Source organism: Dermacentor variabilis, chromosome 11, assembly GCF_050947875.1.
Source record: "Dermacentor variabilis isolate Ectoservices chromosome 11, ASM5094787v1, whole genome shotgun sequence".
Classification (NCBI taxonomy): domain Eukaryota; kingdom Metazoa; phylum Arthropoda; class Arachnida; order Ixodida; family Ixodidae; genus Dermacentor; species Dermacentor variabilis.
The window spans coordinates 41,944,270-41,965,296 of record NC_134578.1 but is presented as its reverse complement, the minus strand read 5'-3'; the positions used below and the strand labels follow the sequence as shown (position 1 = coordinate 41,965,296).

The 21,027-nt window shown below is 43.7% G+C and overlaps 1 protein-coding gene and 1 long non-coding RNA gene across 6 annotated transcripts in view; one reads left to right on the top strand and one right to left on the bottom strand.

The window, feature by feature from the left end:
* Positions 1-21,027, bottom strand: part of LOC142564634 (uncharacterized) — an 82,626-nt gene that overhangs the window by 50,831 nt on the left and 10,768 nt on the right. The window contains exon 3 of one of the 3 annotated variants that reach the window (XR_012824636.1): positions 8,290-8,375. The exons of 1 other annotated variant lie outside the window; for it this stretch is intronic. This is a non-coding gene — a long non-coding RNA (uncharacterized LOC142564634). Of the gene's footprint in view, positions 1-5,878; positions 8,376-21,027 lie in introns of those variants that run through there. One more of the 3 variants, XR_012824635.1, reaches the window with a different exon arrangement.
* LOC142564632 (uncharacterized) overlaps positions 1-21,027 on the top strand; it is a 38,047-nt gene that overhangs the window by 14,159 nt on the left and 2,861 nt on the right. Inside the window, exons 3-9 of one of the 3 annotated variants that reach the window (XM_075675701.1) lie at positions 8,435-8,613; positions 9,008-9,070; positions 11,457-11,587; positions 13,830-13,906; positions 15,585-15,635; positions 19,747-19,855; positions 20,335-20,397. In XM_075675701.1, coding sequence (XP_075531816.1) covers positions 8,435-8,613; positions 9,008-9,070; positions 11,457-11,587; positions 13,830-13,906; positions 15,585-15,635; positions 19,747-19,855; positions 20,335-20,397 — 673 coding nt within the window. The remainder of the gene's footprint in view (positions 1-8,434; positions 8,614-9,007; positions 9,071-11,456; positions 11,588-13,829; positions 13,907-15,584; positions 15,636-19,746; positions 19,856-20,334; positions 20,398-21,027) is intronic. The other 2 variants (XM_075675705.1, XM_075675704.1) reach the window with 2 other exon arrangements.

Below are 21,027 nucleotides of genomic sequence, written 5' to 3'. Positions count from 1 at the left end.
TGTAATTACAGTGGGATCATGACGCAAGACAATGAGGAACATGAAGAACTGCGCTACCTCAGAAGCCGTGGTTCGTGGTAGCGCCTCTGTCTCGGCATAGCGGGTTAAATAGAGAGTCGCGACAATCATCCATTTGTTGCCGTCGGTTGACAAAGGAAAAGGCCTAAGAATGTCCAAGCCGACTTGGTCCAATGGCTTATGCGAGGGTTCGATGGTTCGCAATAACTTGGCGGGCTTAATGGGCGGTGACTTTCGCCGCTGACATTCGCCGCAGCCATTAACGTACTTTTTAACGCTTGCCGAAAGCCCGGGAGAGTAATACACCTCGCGTACTCTGGCAAGCTTCCGTGAGGAGCCCAAGTGGCTAGATGTGGGCTCGTCATGGCAAGCGAAAAGAATGTCATCCCGCTAATTTTTTGGAACTACCAGGAGGTAGCCTCGGTCATTTGAACGGGCGTTTTTCTTGTAAAGCACTTTGTCTCGCAGACAGAGGGACGTCAATACGCGGCATAGACGGCGTGGAATGGCTGTTGGCCGGCCCTCTAAGTGTTCCATGATAGGTTGAATTGCAGTGTTGTCACGCTGCCGTCTTATCAAGTCCGAAGCAGTAATGGCGCCCAGGAAGCCGTCATCGTCCTCCGACTTTCAACTGACAGATTCGGCGGGTGCACGCGACAGCGTGTCAGCGCCTTCGTGCATGAGGCCAGACTTGTGAACGATAGCGAGGTCAAATTCCTGTAGACGCAAGCTCCACCTTGCCAGTCGTCCTGAAGGATCGCGTATGTTTGCCAACCAACATAGGGCATGGTGGTCAGTCACCACTTTGAAAGGCCGCCGTGGAGATAAGGGCGAAACTTAGTGATCGCCCACACAACCGCGAGACACTCTTTTTCTGTGGAAGAGTAGTTCGCGTCGGCACGGGACAGCAAGCGGCTAGCACAAGATATTAATCTTTCATTGCCGTCTTGACGTTGAACGAGTACTGCACCAAGACTGATGTTACTGGCGTCAGTACGTACCTCGGTGTCAGCGTCGTCGTCAAAATGTGCCAGGACCGGTACTGACTGCATGCGTTGTCGTGGTTCAGCGAAGGTCGCTTGTTGCTCATTTGTACATGATAATAGCGTGTCCTCCCTTGTAAGGCGAGTCAGGGGTTCCACCATCTGCGAGAAATTGTTAATAAAACGGCTATAATAAGCACACAAACCTATGAAACACCGCACGGCCTTCTTGTCGGCCGGAGGAGGAAAAGCGCTTACTGCGGCAAGCTTGTCGGGATCGGATCGGACTCCTGTAGCGCTTACGACGTGTCCGAGAAACTTCAGCTCTTCATTGCTAAAGTGGCACTTTTCTGGATTAAGTGTGAGATCAGCCAACGGGATCGCTCCTAGCACATTCCGCAGGCGATGAAGATGTTGCTCAAACGTTTCAGTAAAGAATGATACGTCATCGAGATACACGAGACAAGTCTGCCACTTGAGTCCAGCGAGGACAGTATCCGTTTTCGTCAGAACGTAGCTGGAGCTGAACACAAGCCGAAAGGGAGCACTCGAAATTCATAGAGACCGTCGGGAGTCACAAAGGCCGTTTTCTTGCGGTCCCTTTCTTCTACCTCCGTGTGCCAGTATCCGCTTTTCAAATCGAGCTACGAAAAATACTGGATGTGCCGCAGTCTCTTTTAACGAATCGTCGATACGTGGCAGTAGTTACACGTCCTCTTTAGTTATATTGTTGAGCTTCCGGCAGTCGACGTAGAAACGCAGTGTTCCGTCTTTCTTTCTGACAAGAATGACCGGAGACGAACATGAGCTCTTACACGGTTCGATAACGCCATCTGCAAGCATCTTTTTTACTTGCGCATGAATCAATCCGCGTTCTTTCGCCAACACGCAGTAGGGCTATTGGCGTATCAGGCGTGCATCGTCGCATGTGATAATCCTGCGCATTGTTGTTGAAGTCTGGTGAACCTTACACGAACTTTCGAAACATGCCCTGAATTCAACCAAGAGCTAGCGCAGTGCTGCCTGGTCGTCTTGCAATAGCTCTGAATTAATGTCGATGTTACCCAGTGACTTGTCAGCCATCCCCACTGCTTCAGAGGCAATACATTCAGCCACGTTCTCGATTTCGTCGGCAAACGCAATCTAAGAACCGCAGAAAGGGTGTCGACGCTCGTTACTGATGTTGGTGACAAGCAACTGAGAACGGCCACCACTATCATCATGTCACCATCATCACTAGGAGCACACTCCTAGCCGCAGAAACACGTTGCATCAGTATATGAGATGAGTTACTTTCTGCTATCACATCACCTTCGCGCATTCCGCCGCACATAACTTCGACTTGGACACTGGCACGGGGAGGAAGCGTAACACTTTCGGCGGAAGCACGAAGGGCGTCGCCACGTCGGCTCTCATCGTACCCGTCGATTGCTCGGTTGGCTTAGTAGGTGACTACACCTCGCCGTAGGTCAATAACAGCACCCTATTCTTGTAGAAAGTCAACACCGAGATTGACGGCACTGGAGCATTCGCGTAGGACAAGGCAGCTGACAACGAATGTCGATCCTCGAATCTGAACTCTATTCGTGAAGGTTCCCATCAGCGCAACGACATGACCACCAGCCGTACGAATCTGCGATCCATACCAATGAGTAATTACGTTCCTTAGGCACATCGCCATCTTCCCGCTTATAAAGAAAAAATACAAACCGGTATCCACTAAAGCGCTAACAGCGTAACCGTCGGTCACCACCGGTATGTCGAAGGAAAGCCGGTCATTCCGTTCACCTGCAGTTTACGTCGGATCGGTGGCCCTCCTTGTTCGCATCGATCGGAAGTCTTCAGCGCGTCGACTGCCAGCGGCCTTGCCCCCAGAGCTCGCTGTAATTAGTTTTCTTGGAGATCGTGTGCTCGAATATCCCTGGGGCGGTGGTGCAGATCGCCCAACAGTTACGGTTACGACAGCGTTACTGTCGGCTGGTAGGCGGTGGCATGCGCTGTTGAGCCAGATAATGCTCAATATCCTGGGGTTGTTGACCAGGTCGGGGTGGCGGCGAGTAGGCGGAAAATCGCCGGAAACCGGCACGTCCGTATGGGCACTCGCGGTAGAAATGATCTGCTTCACCGCAATGGAAGCACCGAGGACTGCGCTCGGGTGTGCGCCAAACATCCGACTTCCCAACGGTCATGTGTCGCTCGTCGGCGTAATGCGCTGGATGCTCCGGCTGTAGAACTACACGAGGACCGGCAGGTGGAAACGCTTGAGGCGTGTGTTCTTCTGCAGTGTATGGTACCGGTTGGACTGGTTAAATTGCAACAGGATGAGTGACTTGAACAAACAACGGGGGTGACGAAGCAGAGCGTTTCAGGGCTTCTGCGTAGATCGCACGGTGGTGTTCAGTCGGTGCAGGCGTAATGCTAGCAAGAGGCAAGCTGGACCGGAGTGCTTGGTGTACTTCATCTTTTAGCACATTGGCGATGGACCTCATCGTACCTTGTGATGCGCGGTAAATCTGCATTTTTTCCCGCACAATAGCGCGAATGAGTTCTCGGAGGTTATCACTGTTGCTTCCGGCCGCTGGGAAAATATCGTAAGTTCTGTTCAGTTGCCGCTCATAGAAATTCGACCGCTACTGAAGCATCTTCTCCATACGTACGGCCTCCGATAAAAATTCGGCGACACTCTCCGGACGGCTCCGCACAAGACCAGCGAAGAGCTGCTCCTTCACTCCTCACGTCAGGTGACGCAACTTCTTGTCTGCGGTCATTCCAAGGTTTGCTCTTCTGAAGAGGTGCGCCATATTTTCAACGAATGTGGTGACACTTTCATTGGGAAGCTGGAGGCGAGCCTGGATCGCTCGTTCTGCCCATTCGCGAGGATCAGAGCAGGCGTAGGTTTCTAGCAGCTGACGCCGGAACTCAGGCCACGACGTCAGTTGCTCCACACGGTTTTGGAACCATGTACGCGAGCCGTCCTTCAGGCATGAATAGACATTTCTATATTTAATAGCGTCCTCTCATTCACTGTACTCGGCCGCGCGCTCAAATTTGGCCATCCAATTTTCGACATCTTCCAAGACCTCGCCATGGAACGACTTTGGGATCCATAAATTCTGAAGTGTGTACCGGGTTGTCATCGCGCTATTCATACCAGCTGAGGTGGTTGGAATCCCTGTGTTGTCTTGTGGAGGCAGTCCCCTGATCCTGCTGCTGGCCCGATAGATGGGAGTCTCTATTCGCCCTGTGCTGGTGGTTCCGCTACCAGGAGCACCAGTTTGTCACGTGTCTCGAAAATGGATTGCCCACGTTTCATGGGGACCAGCTGGCTTCTGAAAAACAACCGTGACGAAATCAGGCTATCGATTAGGCCGGTGATAGCACGTGCACTTTTTCCTCCTTAGCCTTCCTGTCTCTTCTTTCGCACTGTCGCCACTACTGCAGGTGGCAATACGCTGTTTCGATATCGGGCACTTACTCACACCCTAAAACAACTAACATTGATGTACCACAAGGTTCTATATTAAGACCTCTGCTGTTTTTAATATACATTAACGATCTCACACAGTACCTAAAGTCCTCTGACTGCCTCCTTTACACTGACGACGCTACCATCTTCTCCTCGGACAAAAGTCTTGATTCCTTAATGTGCAAGCTTAACCACGACACGGCTTATATTGTAACCTGGTGCCGACTAAACAGACTACACATTAATGCTGCAAAATCTAACTTCGTCATCTTCTCATCTAAAACAGCATATCTCACTGTAACCGTCGCTAACATTTGCTTCTAGCACACTTTATCCTACTGACTGTGTACTGTTTCTTGGCGTCATATTAGATAAACATCTAGAATTTGATGAACATGTTTTATCCTTAACAAAGAAGGCAGCATATGGAATTAGAATATTTCAATTTCGCAATTTCTTTGATGTGAACACACTCATCTCCCTTTACTACGACTTTATTCACACGCACATTAATTATTGCATATCATTATGGTAGAACGCGTATCCCACACGTTTGTCTCCACTACAGTATACCCAAAATAAAAAAAATTCGCATCATTACGCCTAGCACCTACACATCGGAAGCATGTCTATTGCTCAGAGCGAAGGGTATTTTATCGTTACAGAAACTAAATAAATGCTCACTGGGAATACTTGTTTACAAATGTGTTAAAGAAAAGCTCCCATTCCCTATAATTACTAACAGCCAGTATCCGCATTCCCGTCTGCCCGTTTCGCTTCTACCAACCGCTAATTAGCACCAAAACCTAGAACTAATTATGCTAAATTTACTACTAATTTTTCAGCCACACAGCTTTGGAACTCATTAGCGTGTCATATTAGGATACTCTCTCATTTTTACACATTCAAATCAAACATTTGTAAATTTATGTACTCAATATACCAATTTGATCGTTATCATTATATTAGTAAGTGCTTTGTGTCATTAAATATTTTACAGCATTAGCTAGTGACTAACTTATTATGGTGTCTTGTGTGCTCGCATATAGCTGTTTTGTATTTGCATATTGCAGTCATTTGTAATGGGAGGTCCCTTGTACAGTCTATTGACTATGAGACCTCCCTCTGTATTTATGTAAATCCGCATTTATTACCTTACTTTTATGCACAATAAAAAACTATCAACTCTTAAAAGATACTTCATTGGTAAAATAAATATACGTGACCATAAAATACACTTCTCTTCAATCCGTTAGAGCTGATAGTATGTTTGCAACCACTGATCTCTTTGCTGGCAGCACAATGTTGCATTGTTGCATTGCACTTAGAAGATAAGAAACTTCTTGCTTAGAGAAGGGTTTAAATCTGGGCCAGTTGATACATAGCTACAGGAAAAATAACCAGTCACAAAACACAAAGGAAAAGAAGAGAGGTTCACACCACAACGACTCCACAACCAGTCGTGTGATGTGAACCAGTTGTGTGATGTGAATATTCGTTGTTTGTGACTGGTTCCTTCCTTCATTCTTTCATAGAATTTGCTGCCTTATTCTTTCTTTATGATGCATTGTTACAGATAGCGAATGAATATCACATTCTTTCTAATAAACTAAGTGAGATACGGTCGATCAAAATTAATCTTTGACCTGCCAGTTATCAGTATTTCTAATAATAATAATAATATTTGGGGTTTTACGTGCCAAAACCACTTTCTGATTATGAGGCACGCCGTAGTGGAGGACTCCAGAAATTTTGACCACCTGGGGTTCTTTAACGTGCACCTAAATCTAAGCACACGGGTGTTTTCGCATTTCGCCCCCATCGAAATGCGGCCGCCGTGGCCGGGATTCGATCCCGCGACCTCGTGCTCAGCAGCCCAACACCATAGCCACTGAGCAACCACGGCGGGTTATCAGTAATTCTATCGTTGTTGATGGTTGTTTTGTAGTTGCCGAAAAAAAAAGCCAGGAGCGCAACGTTTCTTTGATTGATACCATTGATTAGAAGTAACAAGCAAAAAAAGTTGTTTGCATTGCTGAAACACCGCGATGTATTGCTTTTTTAACATCTGAATTGAGAATCATCTCAGTGGCATATCAAGATGACCCGTTGTTTGAATACTAGCTGTAGGGGAACAGCACGAGTGCTCTCCTTCGGTAACTATAGACAATCTGCGACGGCTGTTTATGGCAAACCATTTCGGCTATCTCGGTATTGTTCCTTGTTCTTGAGCTTGACACACTATCGTTTTCCCCTACTTATAATATTGCCATTGTCATTGGTGAGAAGTTGACTAATCAAATGTGAATTTTTAATCCGAACCCCTAATTTGAATTTGTCTTGTTGCATAGGTTTCTGTGGGGTCAACAATACTGTTGAGCTGCCAGATAACGGGTTCACGGGAGGTTTTGTAGCTTTGAATTAAACTACGAAGCCTCTGTATGGGTATGTTGCGGGGACGGGAACTACGCTCTCCAAAACATGATTGCTTACTGCCTCTGCACATCGAGGTCGAGGAGAGTATCGTTCAATTCGTCAATATCTCAAAGGTGGCTTTCTACTAGGCTTGCTGTTTGTTGTCACTGCAGGTTGAATGCAACTTAGCAGGCTCGAAAATGAAGATAACCACAGTGTTATGTTCATTAACACTATTGCCTACCACAATGGTCATTGAACACTATGCTCACACATAAGCCATGCTTTGTGCAAGTCAAGCCCGCGAAAGATTGATCACTAATAGGTACACAGTCTGTGCACGTGACCCGTGCTCTAAAAATGAATATTTTCAAATGTAGTGTGCCTTCCTTCTTGCGTCGAACAACCATAGTCAGAATTCAACGCATGTGGTTAGTTCATAACCTTTTATTTGCGTACTGCGTTATCCACGGCTTTGACGTACAATTACATTTCTATTCCCAGCATGTATTCATAATCGCAGAAGAGGCGCTTTCCTGTGGATGAACGCAGTGACAATAATACTTGCGCATGATAGACGAACAAGTTCTAAAAAGAAAGCTTGGCAAACGCAACTGTGACCTTTACGTATTTGCGTTTTTGGTAAGGTCAGCATTTTTCAAACAAAGCGACACCATTGGTAAATGATTACTCATGACTGTCGCACCGTAAACTAATACCTTTATTTTTTATGCGCGCGCTCTCACTTACATTTTAAATGACAACATAGAGCTAAAGTATAAAAGTAAAAGGCAGACAATGCGTGGTGGCTCCAACAATAAGACTGCAACGGCTAGAATAAATTATTGGAGCATATTATTTGCCCCTCCTCCTTAGTATGTTGTATTCCGTGTTGTATACCTGTTCTAACTTATTTGAAAGCAATGGTTCCAGAATAAGTACGGAGCTTTTCATCACTGTCTCCCATTTAGCATGGTCCGTATAATTGTTCTAGGAAATAGGTGTAGTAAGCACCGTATCCTTTCTTTGAAAATGTTTTGTGAAGCATAGACCCATATGTGTATTGAAGGGGAGGATTAGGAAAAAAATGCGCGTATTGAAGCTATTCGCTTCAGCGCAATGCCATAAAGGTAAAATAAATACGCCATTCTTGAATTTTTTTAGGCAGGAAAGTAAAGCACCGTCGGAAAGGTTTCATTGTAATATTATTGACATTTACTGATGTCGTGGGGCTTCAATTCCAGTAACGTGAGCTGATGTTCAGTGGCATCTGGTGAAGCACCAAGCATGGTTTATGAGTTACACTCTGACAATGTTGCATATATATTTGAGATCTGTGTTATTAGTTCATGCAACTGGGCTCATTTCTATCAACTGCACGTCCAGTAATTTCACTTCCTTACTCACAGTCTCGAAGCAAAACAACTTGGCATGCACACGGTCTTCTGTATGGGTTTAGTAAATATAGGAGGTAGCATTCAATGCGCAATCACCTAGAAAACCAACAACATACGTTGATTATTTATATTCTCATGAACAACTCATCTTGCAGGAGTCAACCTCACAGAAAAGATTGGAGAAGGCATCAAGTTGCGCGCCCAAGTATTGTATGATTCAAAATTTTTGAGCTCAAGAAATGAAGTTTCAGAGTTGAGGCGCAAAACTGAAAATAATCATCGAGCAACGGGAACAGACAATTTGGAGCGTTATTTCCGTGCCCTTTTCAAAGAGGTTGGTGCTTATTTTATGCACTAGAGATGAAAACTGGCTCTCCTGAATTTCAATAGTTATTCGAACTATGGCACGCCATCAAAGCCAATGTTTGCCACTAAACCAATGCATCTTGATACCTAGATGATGCAAGTGCAAAGAAATGGTCAGATGTGGAGGCACTCAGTGGGGCGAATAAATCGTCACTCTAAATGTGCAAAATAGCACGAAATCAAATCTTAAATATTCACGCGTCAATATCACACACAAAATAGCTGTTGATTTTGGCGACAGCAACAGCAATAATTTTGAGACCGCTTCAAGGACAAAAGTTCGATATGTGCAATTGTGTCCGATTACACAACGAAAGTTAAACTTCAAAGCGACTGCTTTTGTCATGTGTTTACTATTCCAGGTTCAACAGTACTTCAACAACCGGTCGATAATGATCAATATTACAGTTCAAAACGTTACGCGGGTAAGTGATTCACCGGTATATTGAAATTGCCAAACTTTTTTCTAAGTAAAATAAAATGCAAATGTTCCTTTCCTCGGTAAGCCATATGCTCTGTGAATGCAAGACCTCATTTTTAAGTTACAATTACCTGTACAACTCATGCCTAACATTTATATCACACTGCGGCATTTTCAACAAATAGTGTATTGCTACTTTATTGATCGGGTTCTTCCCCATTATAATTGCAGCAAAAACTTTGTCATGCAACTGTAAAAAGATCGAAATTTGATTTCTCCTTCATGGAGCGCTTTCGTCGGCGTAGATGGTTTTATAGATTCGCTGGTCCTTGTGAATTTTGGCGGGATATGCTGTTGCACCTTGCCTTTCTCTCTTACGAAACTACCAGTCAATCATACTGGTAAAATTATGTGGCACCATGTGCTCAACCTTCCACATTGTATATCCAAATGGAGTTGTCTCAGAGCACTCTGTCATTGTTACGAATGTCGTTAACGACAGCATGAGGTTCAATTTTAAGAATAATTGGTTAAAATAGAGTAACCATTGATTTATTCTCATCATTCCACCACTCGTTTAATTCAGGAAAGCTTAGTATTCACCTCACCACTCGCAGAAACAGCCCCGCGAAACAACCAGGAAATAAGCCATGCAATCTTTCAAAGCGTGAAGCAGATAGAAATTCTTTTCTAAGAAATATTCAAATATTTTCACTGCCATTTTACAATTGCAAGACGACAATAAGCAGTAAATAATCGAAAACAATCCATTGGAAAGGAAACACGAAGAATCGTGAAGTATCGCAATAAAATAATGAAAATCGATACAGATTGTATCCGAAACGACGCTCACAATTTGTTAAAGACAAGGGAGGCGATATCTCGATAGTAGGTTTTTGGCATTGGCTTCACCACAGCCGCGTGCGGCTTAAAAAGGCCTGAGGTAGTAAATATAGCATTTATGGACAATATAATGAATGTGTCTCACGACAAAAGCCCACAATTTGTCACTAAGCAAAACTTGAATATCGCCAACAGAGGAGTTCATAATTGCTTTCAGATAGACCAAAAGCGGATGCCGGTATTTGTTGCAGCTCAATGAACACCTACCAGAACTACAACTAAAATGTCCAAGTGTGGCACTGTCATGCTGTTAACAGGTGCCCAAATATGCCATAAGCGTAAGCCTCACGATCAGACGAACGTGAGGTAAATGAGACTGAAGCTTGAAAGCTGTAATTGCTTTCTGCTCCCTCTAGAGTGAGCCCTAAAGAGCGTTTTTTTTTTCTCATGGGCCTCTTAAGTGCGTAGCTCTTAGGAGGCCCACGAGGCTTTTTTTATTATTATATGGCAAAGACCACTGAGTTGCCCCGCTTCGTCCATTCTTGGTAATGGACAGAGCCTGAAATGTCATTGAAAACTTACATGGCCAAAAATTCGTTTAAACGCAGGTTGAATCATGACGTGTTAGACGACACTGTAATTCTTCCTGTTAATTTTACGGTTTTATTAATGGTCTATCTGGCAGTACGATTAACGCAGCCTCCAGAAGTAGGGTAAGGAAAGAAATGCTTTGAGCCACAAATCCAACAATACGACAAAGGTCCACCACGCCTCTTCGCGATAGGAAACTAAAGGCGACTTGAAGCGTGGTCAGTGGTGCGTACTGTACGGAGAGTTGCGCATATTTATTTTTCTCGGTATACTTACGCATAGTATTTTCGACTTCCACACCTTCGTAATTGTGAAATGGAGCAACACTAAGGGCTTTCCACCAGTAGCGTAGTGGACTGGTTGCAAAGCGTATTTCCAGTATTGCTCCATTTGCGATAAGCACACGTTGTCATAGTCTCGCATCAAGGGACACTGAATCCAATGCGTATTTTAGCTGTGAAAAATCACTTTACCTCTATGAAACCAGATGCGGAAGTTGTTACAGCAATGATGAGCATGCCCATCTGCTCGGCTTGCGCCCAAAATGCACGCTGCACTACAACCGACACAGGGTATTGTTGACACGAGAGAAACATATATTTAGGCGTTCAGCGTGCTTATGCTCGGCGTACCTTAAAGGAGCTATGGAAACTTCGAATTTAATTACAAGCATTTTCTTATCTGTCTAAAGCACCTGTAAGGAAAGTTGCGGGTGGAGGCAATAGATGCGCCTTTAGCCACAACTTTATTTACCAGGGTCAGTTGCAGGAGCTGATTTTCCGAATGTTTGTTGCAGAAATTCGACAAGCTCGATGCTCATGTGCTTTATTTATATCATAAATGAAGTGTGCAAAGGGGCTTAAGGCCTAACCTCCTGGGAGTTCGATGAATTTCGAGATATGATTGATTACACATAGGGTACGCGCTATAAATTTAAAAATGTCTATCTTTTACAGAAGGATGATTTAGTGGCATATTATGACGATATGCAAAACGTTATTAATGCTCGTGAAACACTAAACAACGTCGCGAAGTACGGGCAGTCTCAACGAGCGTCCAACGATACTGTATTTTACCTCTTTACCTGGTTTGTATGAAATAATATTTTATCTTCATGTTTCTCGAGCGCGTGTTCCCGTTTACCATCAGTAACATTTCTTTAATGTAGCCGGACAAGGTAGAAAACATATCTAAGGGCTCTATGTTTTCAATGGTCCAAAATAAGGACCGCGCTGGAAAGGTCCTGGGAATGGACGCAAATCTATTTGTCTAAAAACAAGTACAAGCAGTATACCAAATGCCACAGGTCATTTTTTTCTCCTAATGTAAAAATTCGAGCGCACAGGAGATGACGGACAGTACAAGATGAATGAGTAGTATTATTGTTTCCGCTATCACAGAAGCCTCGAAAACTCACTGCACCCCTCTACCCTATGGTTATGCATGTTGTCTATATAGTATGACGTGGCTTTTACTACGTCAGCAACAGTTCTCTGATACATGCTCGGGAGGGGGGGAGGGGGGCCGGAGGGAGGCGCGGTTAGGTCAGCCTGGCTAGAGTTTCTTTTGGCGTTGAGGCGGACAGAGAATCCGGCGCGATGTGTCTGCATGTGCTAGTTTCAGCAACCTCAACAATTTTGAAAATACGCTTGAAGCGGCGACAATTAATTATTTCCCATATTTGTTCCCGAAGAAAACGAAGTCACCACCTCGTCAAGAAATGTGGAGGACTCACCCTCTACACCAGCACTCCACTTCAGAACATATGCCTCCAAGAATAGGCACACAAGAAAGTATTATATCTTTTACGAAGCTTGATTCTTAAATGCTTCCGCAAGGGTACATATTGACACATGTACATGTTGATCTTTCTCGGGTGACCACGTTTCACCGCTTAACAAATGTTATCGCACAGGGTGGTACGCACCTGCATGTATAGTAAGTTTCTGGAATGTTATCGATGCTTCTATCCGCTGTCTGTTGTTGCCGAACCATGTGGTATCTGATTTCATCGCGTGACGCCAATGGTGTAGAACTTTGTGGAAGACACGCGGGTCCCAGCGATTAGTCTGGAACATTCGACAACTGCTGTGTAAAAGCTGACGCGCTTGACCCGCTGATCAGATTTTTCGACGATCGCTGACTGTGTTCGCCGCTATCGTTGTGCTTTAAGTGTAGCCAGATTTGTGGGCACAGGTTCGCCCAATAAAAGCTAGTTTTGTTTTTCACAGCATTGCTACTGTGTTCTTTAACGTCTCTAGAACGTGATAATGTGCTACAACCAACACAAAAGCTTCAGTCAAGATAATTTGCTAACATCCACTGCAACCTTGTGCTTCGTAATTCTTCTAATTATAATAATTTAATACTACAAGAGCGCCTGCAAATTTCCCTAAAGTTGCATAGCATACGACAGCGTATTGCGCTCACAAGTAAATGCTCTCATGGTATCCACTTTCATTTAAGCAAATTTGCGCAGGTCTCATCGTACGGGTCATAATACGGCTAGAAAAAGGCTCACCTCCGTTCACCCGTTTCATGTGCTTTTGTGCTGAATGCCGGCCAGTAATTGCCTCTCGCCTCTAATCGACATATTTATGGCGAACAAAGAACGAGGAAGAACTATTTATTACTGTAGAAACGTTACTTCTTAATGCAATTGTGTGCTCAATGTTCGCGAGTCAGTACCTCCGTAGTAAAGCTGTCCCAAAACAACAACCATAACATAAACGCTGATTATCAATACATTCCGGTCACAATAAGCAGTCCTTTCAAACGGCGGCAGCGTACCTATTTTTTGAAGTCGCATCCCACGTCCGAAACAAGTTCCTTAATTAGCACCCAGAAAAAAGGATAAGGCCTCATCAATACAATAATTTCTCGACGAATTATAGCTAATCGCTGCACCATCGCTGGTTTGCCTGTTTAGAATGTAAATTATGCGTACACGGATCCCGGAAAATAATGCTTATGATTTAAAAGCGACTGGTTGCTTCAGTGTCCCTAGGATATAAAGAAATTTACAGCAGCCGGAGATGTGGTTTCCTAAAAGGAACTTGCCGTTACAAGCAAACTCATGTGCCTGTGTTAGACATTGGTAATGAATTATCGAGCAGCAACTACGAAAAACAAAATAGTAATAAAAAAATCACCGTCGGTAATTCTTAACAACAGTGAAGAACATTCACTTTTCTAGTTGTTACGAGCTTGATTACATTTCTCTTATTGGTGTAAATGCTTGTATATGCGAAAACAGTCATTGGAGCGCGTTCCTTGTGACATTATACAATTTTATAGAGGCGTTTATCTATCCACGTCGTTCCTTACAGGCCTTCTGCAGTGCGAAACCCCAACAGATTGTTCGACTACATTGTCACTCCACCTAACCATAGGTTTGGTGTGTCAGGTGGGCACAAAATAATTTCTCGCTTTTAATACTTCATCACGTACTAGATATCATATATTACCTACATGTCCCTTAGGTGATCGCTGCCTGATGTACAGCTGCTACACTACACAAATTTCATATTTGCTAGGTGGTTTAGAAAGTGTGAAGGGACACTTCAAATTTCATGAAGGCATAAAAAGCGCAAGCATTTCTATGATGACTATGACTACTGAGTGGCGATAACTCGCCATGCTTCTTTTACGGGACGGCTAGTGTTGCAAAGCGAAGATGATGACTGCGTCACCGAGTTCCGGGCATCTTATCTACCGCATACTTCACCAGATTAACGTTGGCGCTGCAGGGACTTCACCCAGCACGAACTAACAGAACCAAAAACGCAAGAAACAATCAGTATAGAGGAAAGCGGTACTTGCGTACAAGAGGGTGGCATAAAATTATGCGCTATTGCCAAACTATGGAGAGCAATTCATAATCCAGAGATAAGTCAGCACGGCCCAGGTGGTAACTGTCTAGCCGGACGTTGATCGTGTTCTCTGCCACGTGCCGAGAACCATTGGTCGTCCTGGTCACCACCACATTACAGGTAGTGCTACTGTTTAAACGCTATTCAGAAGGTAAAGCCTAGCGTGACACTGCCACCGCCTGCCTTTGCTATAGACGACGAGAACGCGCGCTTGACTGCTTGATCACCTGAGCTCAAACAATGAGAAAGACGCGTAGGGCTTCTTCTCCAGCAAAAATGTCTTGACAACCTGCGAACTCAGTATCGTTCACAGCAATCCTTATTCCAGATATTACAAGCAAAAGCGAACATTATCGCGCGCGCAACATAGTGCACAGAAATCCAGAATCTCGTTTTATTTTAATTTTTGCTGAAGTCTGCCGGTGGATTGCTTTGGTAGAATAATACAAACACTTTCTTCTGCCACGTGGTGACGGGTAAGAAAAATACTCCGTCCCACCTCATAAAAGTTACCTAATTATACATGATGAGCGAGACACCTCCACCGAAAAGAAACATATTGGAATACTGAAAGTAGCCACGGTAGCTATTACGCGCAAGGAGACAAGGCGTGGAACAATCTGGACGTGTTGTTTCATTGAAATGAATCCACGAGAAAAAACAGAGCAAAAGATAATATGTGTGTAAGTGCACGTTGTGTCCCTTTTTATGTACGCTTAGCTGGAAGAATGCCTTTTCTCTAACTCTATGGTTTAGAAAATTCATTGTTAAGGTTAGTAGATCTGGATTCAAAATTTCTCATGCTTGAAGGCCTAGTTACGGCGTCGTAGTAACGAACTTGATCCTAGTAGTAAGCATGGCTTCTGCGTTATATCTATTCATTGTTTTCTTCTGAAAGCTTGAACCCAATCCTCTTCATATCTGACTGTCATTTTCTCTGGTTGAGAAAGTGGGACTTTGGATATTACGTCTGTTTCAATACCATACATTACCATAATTTAACCATATAGATTCTCCTTCAAAACAATTTCGAGTACATTCGCGTCAAATTTAATTGCTCTTCCTTCGAAGGGTCTCACTCTCAGCCTGTTTTTGTGGGAGAACTAACAACTTATCTTCGAGCCGAAGAGGTGCAAATCTATTATTGCTGGCTTGCTCTGGCCAATAAAATTGTAATCCCTTATTAATTATTGCCCTCTGTCCATGATTTAGCTGCTTGGAGTGGAACACAACCAGTTTCTCCTGGGGTTTTAGAAGATGATAGTAAGTCACATGACTGTATTTTCCTTCCTCGCGTTACGTCGTTTGACTTGCTGGTGTGGTTACTTTTGTTTCTTCAGATAAAAGTTATGTGCCATGGTTTGCAACGCTTACAAACGACGGTTGCCATACGATATGCTGCTATGTGTTTCGTCTTTTGCATCTGCAGCACATCTTTTCCTTCAAAGTTTTTCGCTTTTGTCTTCAAATAGAATTGATCGGTGGCTCCCCTCATTGAAGCGGGTGTTTTTGTTATAGTAGCAACACCGTTTTGTGACTGAGCTTTGACAACGAGAAGTCGTGGTCGCAATGTTTGATCGACCAACCCATCTTCTTCCAGCTCTTTCTCCGCTGTCTTCGAAGGAATACAGCTACTCCCTGTACCTTAATCGTTATTGCGAAAAGTTATACAACGTGCCCAGTGACTCTGCGCTCGGCATCCCTCTGTTCATTTATGCTGCCGACTCTTTGACGCTGCCCCACGTATCTTGAAATCACTTTCCGTAAAATTGATAGTTATTGAACATTTCTTTCAGCGTGGTAAGCTTTAAAATTAGCATCATTACAGAAGCATGCGAATTTCTCTCCGAGCGCTTCCATTAGATCAGCGTGAACGTTTACGTTCTGGCAGTATTCTCGCAAACCTTTGACGTCTTTTCGTTTACTGGCTCTAACATGATGAACGCATTCATGAGGTTTTATTTAAGTTTTTTTTTCGTTAACCAATTCTTCCTTGAAAAACTTCATGGCTGCCTGTTACCTCTGTTACCTCCCATCGGAGCACTGTAGCCTTTCAATAAGTGCAGCTGCCTTCTCGTGAACGATGGAGAGTTAGTAGGGAAAATCTTGGCTATCTAGTGAAATCTGTTGAACATTAATTGCGCTTCTAAACTGTGCTCAAAATCTCTCCCGCGCCAACTTATTACCATCGAACGTCACCATTTCTAGTTTCGGTAGCTTTACGTCGCTATCAAAGTCAGGAGCCCAATTAAGTGACGCAGTCTGTCCACTTTCTTTTGCTGGATTACTTTGAGCAGCCATCCTTACTCTCATTCTTCATGCTCGACTCTAATTTTGAATTAGTTGCAATTATCCTAAGCTATATTATACTACTATGTTACATTCATTTGTCGGTGTTGCAATCTGTGACACGTGGCCCCATCTATTCGTTTGCAGCTCTTCAATTTTCTGCTGTGCATTTGATTTCACTAAGGCTCATAGAGAATGTACGTACTCTCCATTCCTCATGTTTATTTCGGCCTGTGTTATTAGGTTTGCTATCCGCATCCTCAATGTTGTTCCCTTCTGCGAAACGACGTTTCGGCTCATTTTGAAGTGGAAGCTGTACATTCACACTGTTTTGGCGCATCTACTCTTCCTTATTCGGTTGGTGTCGGCTCCAGGGCGTCCTGTCGCTGTGAGCAATAGCCAGGCTGCTGTCTTTTTTCTTCATCTGGGGTTTGGCTGTCCAGGTCTAGGTTGTGAGGGTTGGCGCTTGCAATGGCACCACGTTGTGAGTGAAGTAATCTGGAAGCCGTAACTGTTAGAGCCGTCTATTCTACCCATCACAACGTATAGCCCTTCCGATGAAGTCTCTGCTTCGTCTTTTCTCCGTTTTTTTCTTATTCTTCCTGCTTTTCGTACAGCGCGTAAATAGCGATTTTTGTATTTTTCACGTGTAACAATATTGAGTACTCAAGCACTAATGGGTGTGTTCGGAAGTACCTTCACAGTAACCTCTTAATTTAGAATACTTTAGACTGAAGGGATAAGGGGTCGAACCGAAATGCACAGGGTCGAGCCACGCTTGTAAAGCTCGGCCTGTCCTGGTATGGACCAGGTTTCAAATAACCAGGTCGAGCTCATACGGGTCAACGCGTCACACATTCTCGCTCAGACCAAGCCCCTACCTAAAAAACGGCCCATGAAGTGCTTTAGTTTCCTATACCGGTATCTCGTAAACATCCGTTCAGTATTTTAACGTGTGCACTTTAAATGTGTAACAAAGCGCCAATCAATAGGGATGAAAGTTAGGACAACCCCACGCGTATCTTTTCTACAGTCCATACCTGTTTGTTTGTGCTGTGTTACAGGTTCAACATTAATCATAGAATTCAGTTGAGTGGGTAGCAAAATTATGCGATTTGCTCTTGCCCATGTTTCATCCCCTACGTACCAAAGAGGTGAAAACAGCGACCTCACTGACGGGCCTCACGTGGTCCGCGGGGCCTTGACCCAACAGATCAGTGATGTAGCTTAGATTGACCACAGACGAGGGGACTCTGCCACATTCTTTCTGCCCGTATGGGCAATAAAACGTTTATCTCTGTATCTTCACAACTGTTCCTCTTCGTCTTCTTGTTTCACGTAGCACGGAAGCTACACCGGAAGCTCAAATATCGGGAATCGAATGGGCTTCGCTGTCCTTCATCGTACCTTAGAAGCAAAGTACGGGTATTTTCTCGACAGTCCAAATGAGACTCCATATTGATATTAGGTCAAACGCCTATACTATGAGGCACAAGTGATTTGTCATCTCAGTGGGTGTGGAAGGGCTCTCTTCGCGCAGCTTATAGCCATTTCGTTCGTGGCATAGCGCTCCTTGAAACAATTTATGCACTGATAGTTGTACACAAACTCACGAACGTGTCAAAATGCTTCATTATCATAGTCACAATAGTGCATAGGAAACGAGGACACAAAAGCACATGGGTAATTATTACACGCAGCTTGAGCACTATTAAAAGAAAACTTGAATACGCACAAGTCGGACACGGAAAGAAAAAACATCATAATTGTCAAAAGTTCTGCGGGTGTGGCCGCTAGTCCTGATGCAAGGTTTCTCTTTAATATGTAGTTTGTATTATCGAGCAGAAGCACTGCTTCCTTTGCTCAGCAATGATAGAATAGACAAGGCAGTGGTTATCACTGACACGTGCAAATGTTTAAACGCGCACACAGCAAGCAAACTTACGAGCAAGTTCAAGTAACATATTTCAAGAGTAGTGCTTGTGGCGGGACCCATGAGGTCACAACCACAGTACTCAGTTCAACGCGCAGTAGCACGTCAATGCATGAATTAGTAAAACAGTCAAGACTACTTAATAAAACGCCGGACCCTAGCCGTCGTTCTTCGGGATACTGAGATGAACGGACACGTCTCCGTAGTGAGACCACTGTATTCACCACCTGTTGACCGGATAGTAGGGGTAAGTGCATGGTGCTTTCCAGAATGCGGCTGGGACGCAGGACACCTAACGCAATGCAATAGAAAAAGTTGCTGAAGTGTACACATCGATATCTGGGACATTTCAAGTGTTTCGGGGATACAAAAACACCTTAGAAGAAAAGCGAAAAAAATTGCAAGGTACTAGGAACACGGTTCCTTGATCTGTCATCGTTTCTGTATTTTAGAAATATGCATTTCTTGGGAAGTCAGCGACTTCCAGCCCAGCAACGCAATGCGTTAAACAGCAATCTACCACACCAGGTTCTTTGTCCTACGACGATATTTCTTCCCTGGAGTTTTTGAAATGTCTCCGAAGCCAATGTGCAAGAAACACCGTATATGCCTGCGTATGACAACTATTAGATGTGCCTTTTTGCCCACATCAATTGGCGCAGTAATTTTTCTTTATATACATAGTATTTAAAGAATAACAGATTCCCTGGTAATAATGGTAACTTTCTGGCACCCAGAGCGTTAAATTCATAGCTAAAAAGTATTCAATTATCACACAGTAAATATACACTAAGACATGAGGTTTAAAATACTAAATGAGTTAAATGAAATCAAGAGAAAGCGATATCTTTGGGCTTGCAACTTAACGCCAAGTCTTGTATTTTGAAAAATAACACTACATAACAATAACACTAACAAACTACATATTTTAGACAGAAATTAATTCGAAGCAATGCTTTTGCTAGTGCGTTATACTGCCCTATAGGCATTGAAGTGGAGCCGGCGAAGCAGTTGTCTATAGAAAAACGTTATTGCTGCCCCAGTAAGCGGCAAAGGTGTTCTTCTGCCCCGCTGTACAATAAACGAGCTGCCGCTGCAGTGTTTCAGCGTGGCGCTCACAGAATGTCGCTTACTACAGCCCTTCTTTTGCAGAGGTCGCCACAAACGGAACATTTTGCAGCAATACTACAAGTGCTGCATTGATAAGACATCGTTACGGAGGCCTGAATTATTGGAGCAGCGCAAAGGCGACGCTTTTTCTGTGAGCAAAACCAAGTAGCATTGCCGGTTTTTTTTTCAAATTCCTACAGGACTCAAGCAAAGAACACTTAAGGCGCAAAACGACAAACCATTTATCTGTTTTAAGCACTCCTTCAGAAGTTTTTAATCTAATTTGCGTTAACTTATGTGAAACCTACATAGCATTAAATAAACCCTATCAGAGAGAGGGAAACAAAGGGTGAAATATTAATTTATAAAATTCTTAGTAACTACCACATTCACTGTTGACTACAGCAAAATTTAACTTTTAAGTAAAAGTAGATTTTGCGAACGCACGTCTTCTTTGAAAAAAATAATTAGTACGTATTTTCATTGATTACTGCTATGTGTAAACTGCCTTAAAGTTTATTTAGTGAGGGTTATCTGATGACTAAAGCCTCTTATTTAAGAGGTTGGCATGACGTTTATACTATATTAAGCATGTGCCCTAAACGGTGAATCTACCTTTTTGCTTGGCAGATTTGGCTCGTCACACTTTATATTTATCCATAAAGATACACAGAAGATGAACAAGACTTTCTCGTATGTAACATTTCGTTCTGTTTTTTAAATGTAGCTAGAACAGCTTGAGTGGGGACGTTACACGCTGCTCCTTGCTTGCATTTATTTCCCGTACAGCAAATAACGTTTCTGGAAGCATTGGCGTAATTTTATACAAAACTGCAAGGCATATGAATTCAAAAATCTTAAATCAACGCTGGTGTCGCTAAAGCGCACTAATATGAAAGGAGAGTTAGTTAGGCTAACTTATGTTAAACTGCGTGTTCCCGGGACAATGGGCACAACTCCTGTTTGCCTTGGTAACAAAAAATGACGGCGGCTGCTTGATGATGAACGTCCCTGTCCTTGTTCAGCAGTTTCAAAACATTACATACAAACCACAGGGCTTGATATGAGTGCTCGAATGTAAAACAGCTATGCATTGTTGTGCGAGTACCCTAACTGGACAAAGCGAAGGAGGTCATTTCGAAGCGTTAGCGTGTTATTACCGTAGGAGCGCATAGAGGCAGGCATTGTGCCCCTCCCGCTGGCAGCTGCCAGCCTGCGCCTCGCTTTCCCTTTCCTGGTAAATGTATATATGTTTTCAAAACAAATAATAATAATGGATTCCTACTTTGATGTCCAAAGAGCCTTTTACATTTAGCCTTCTAC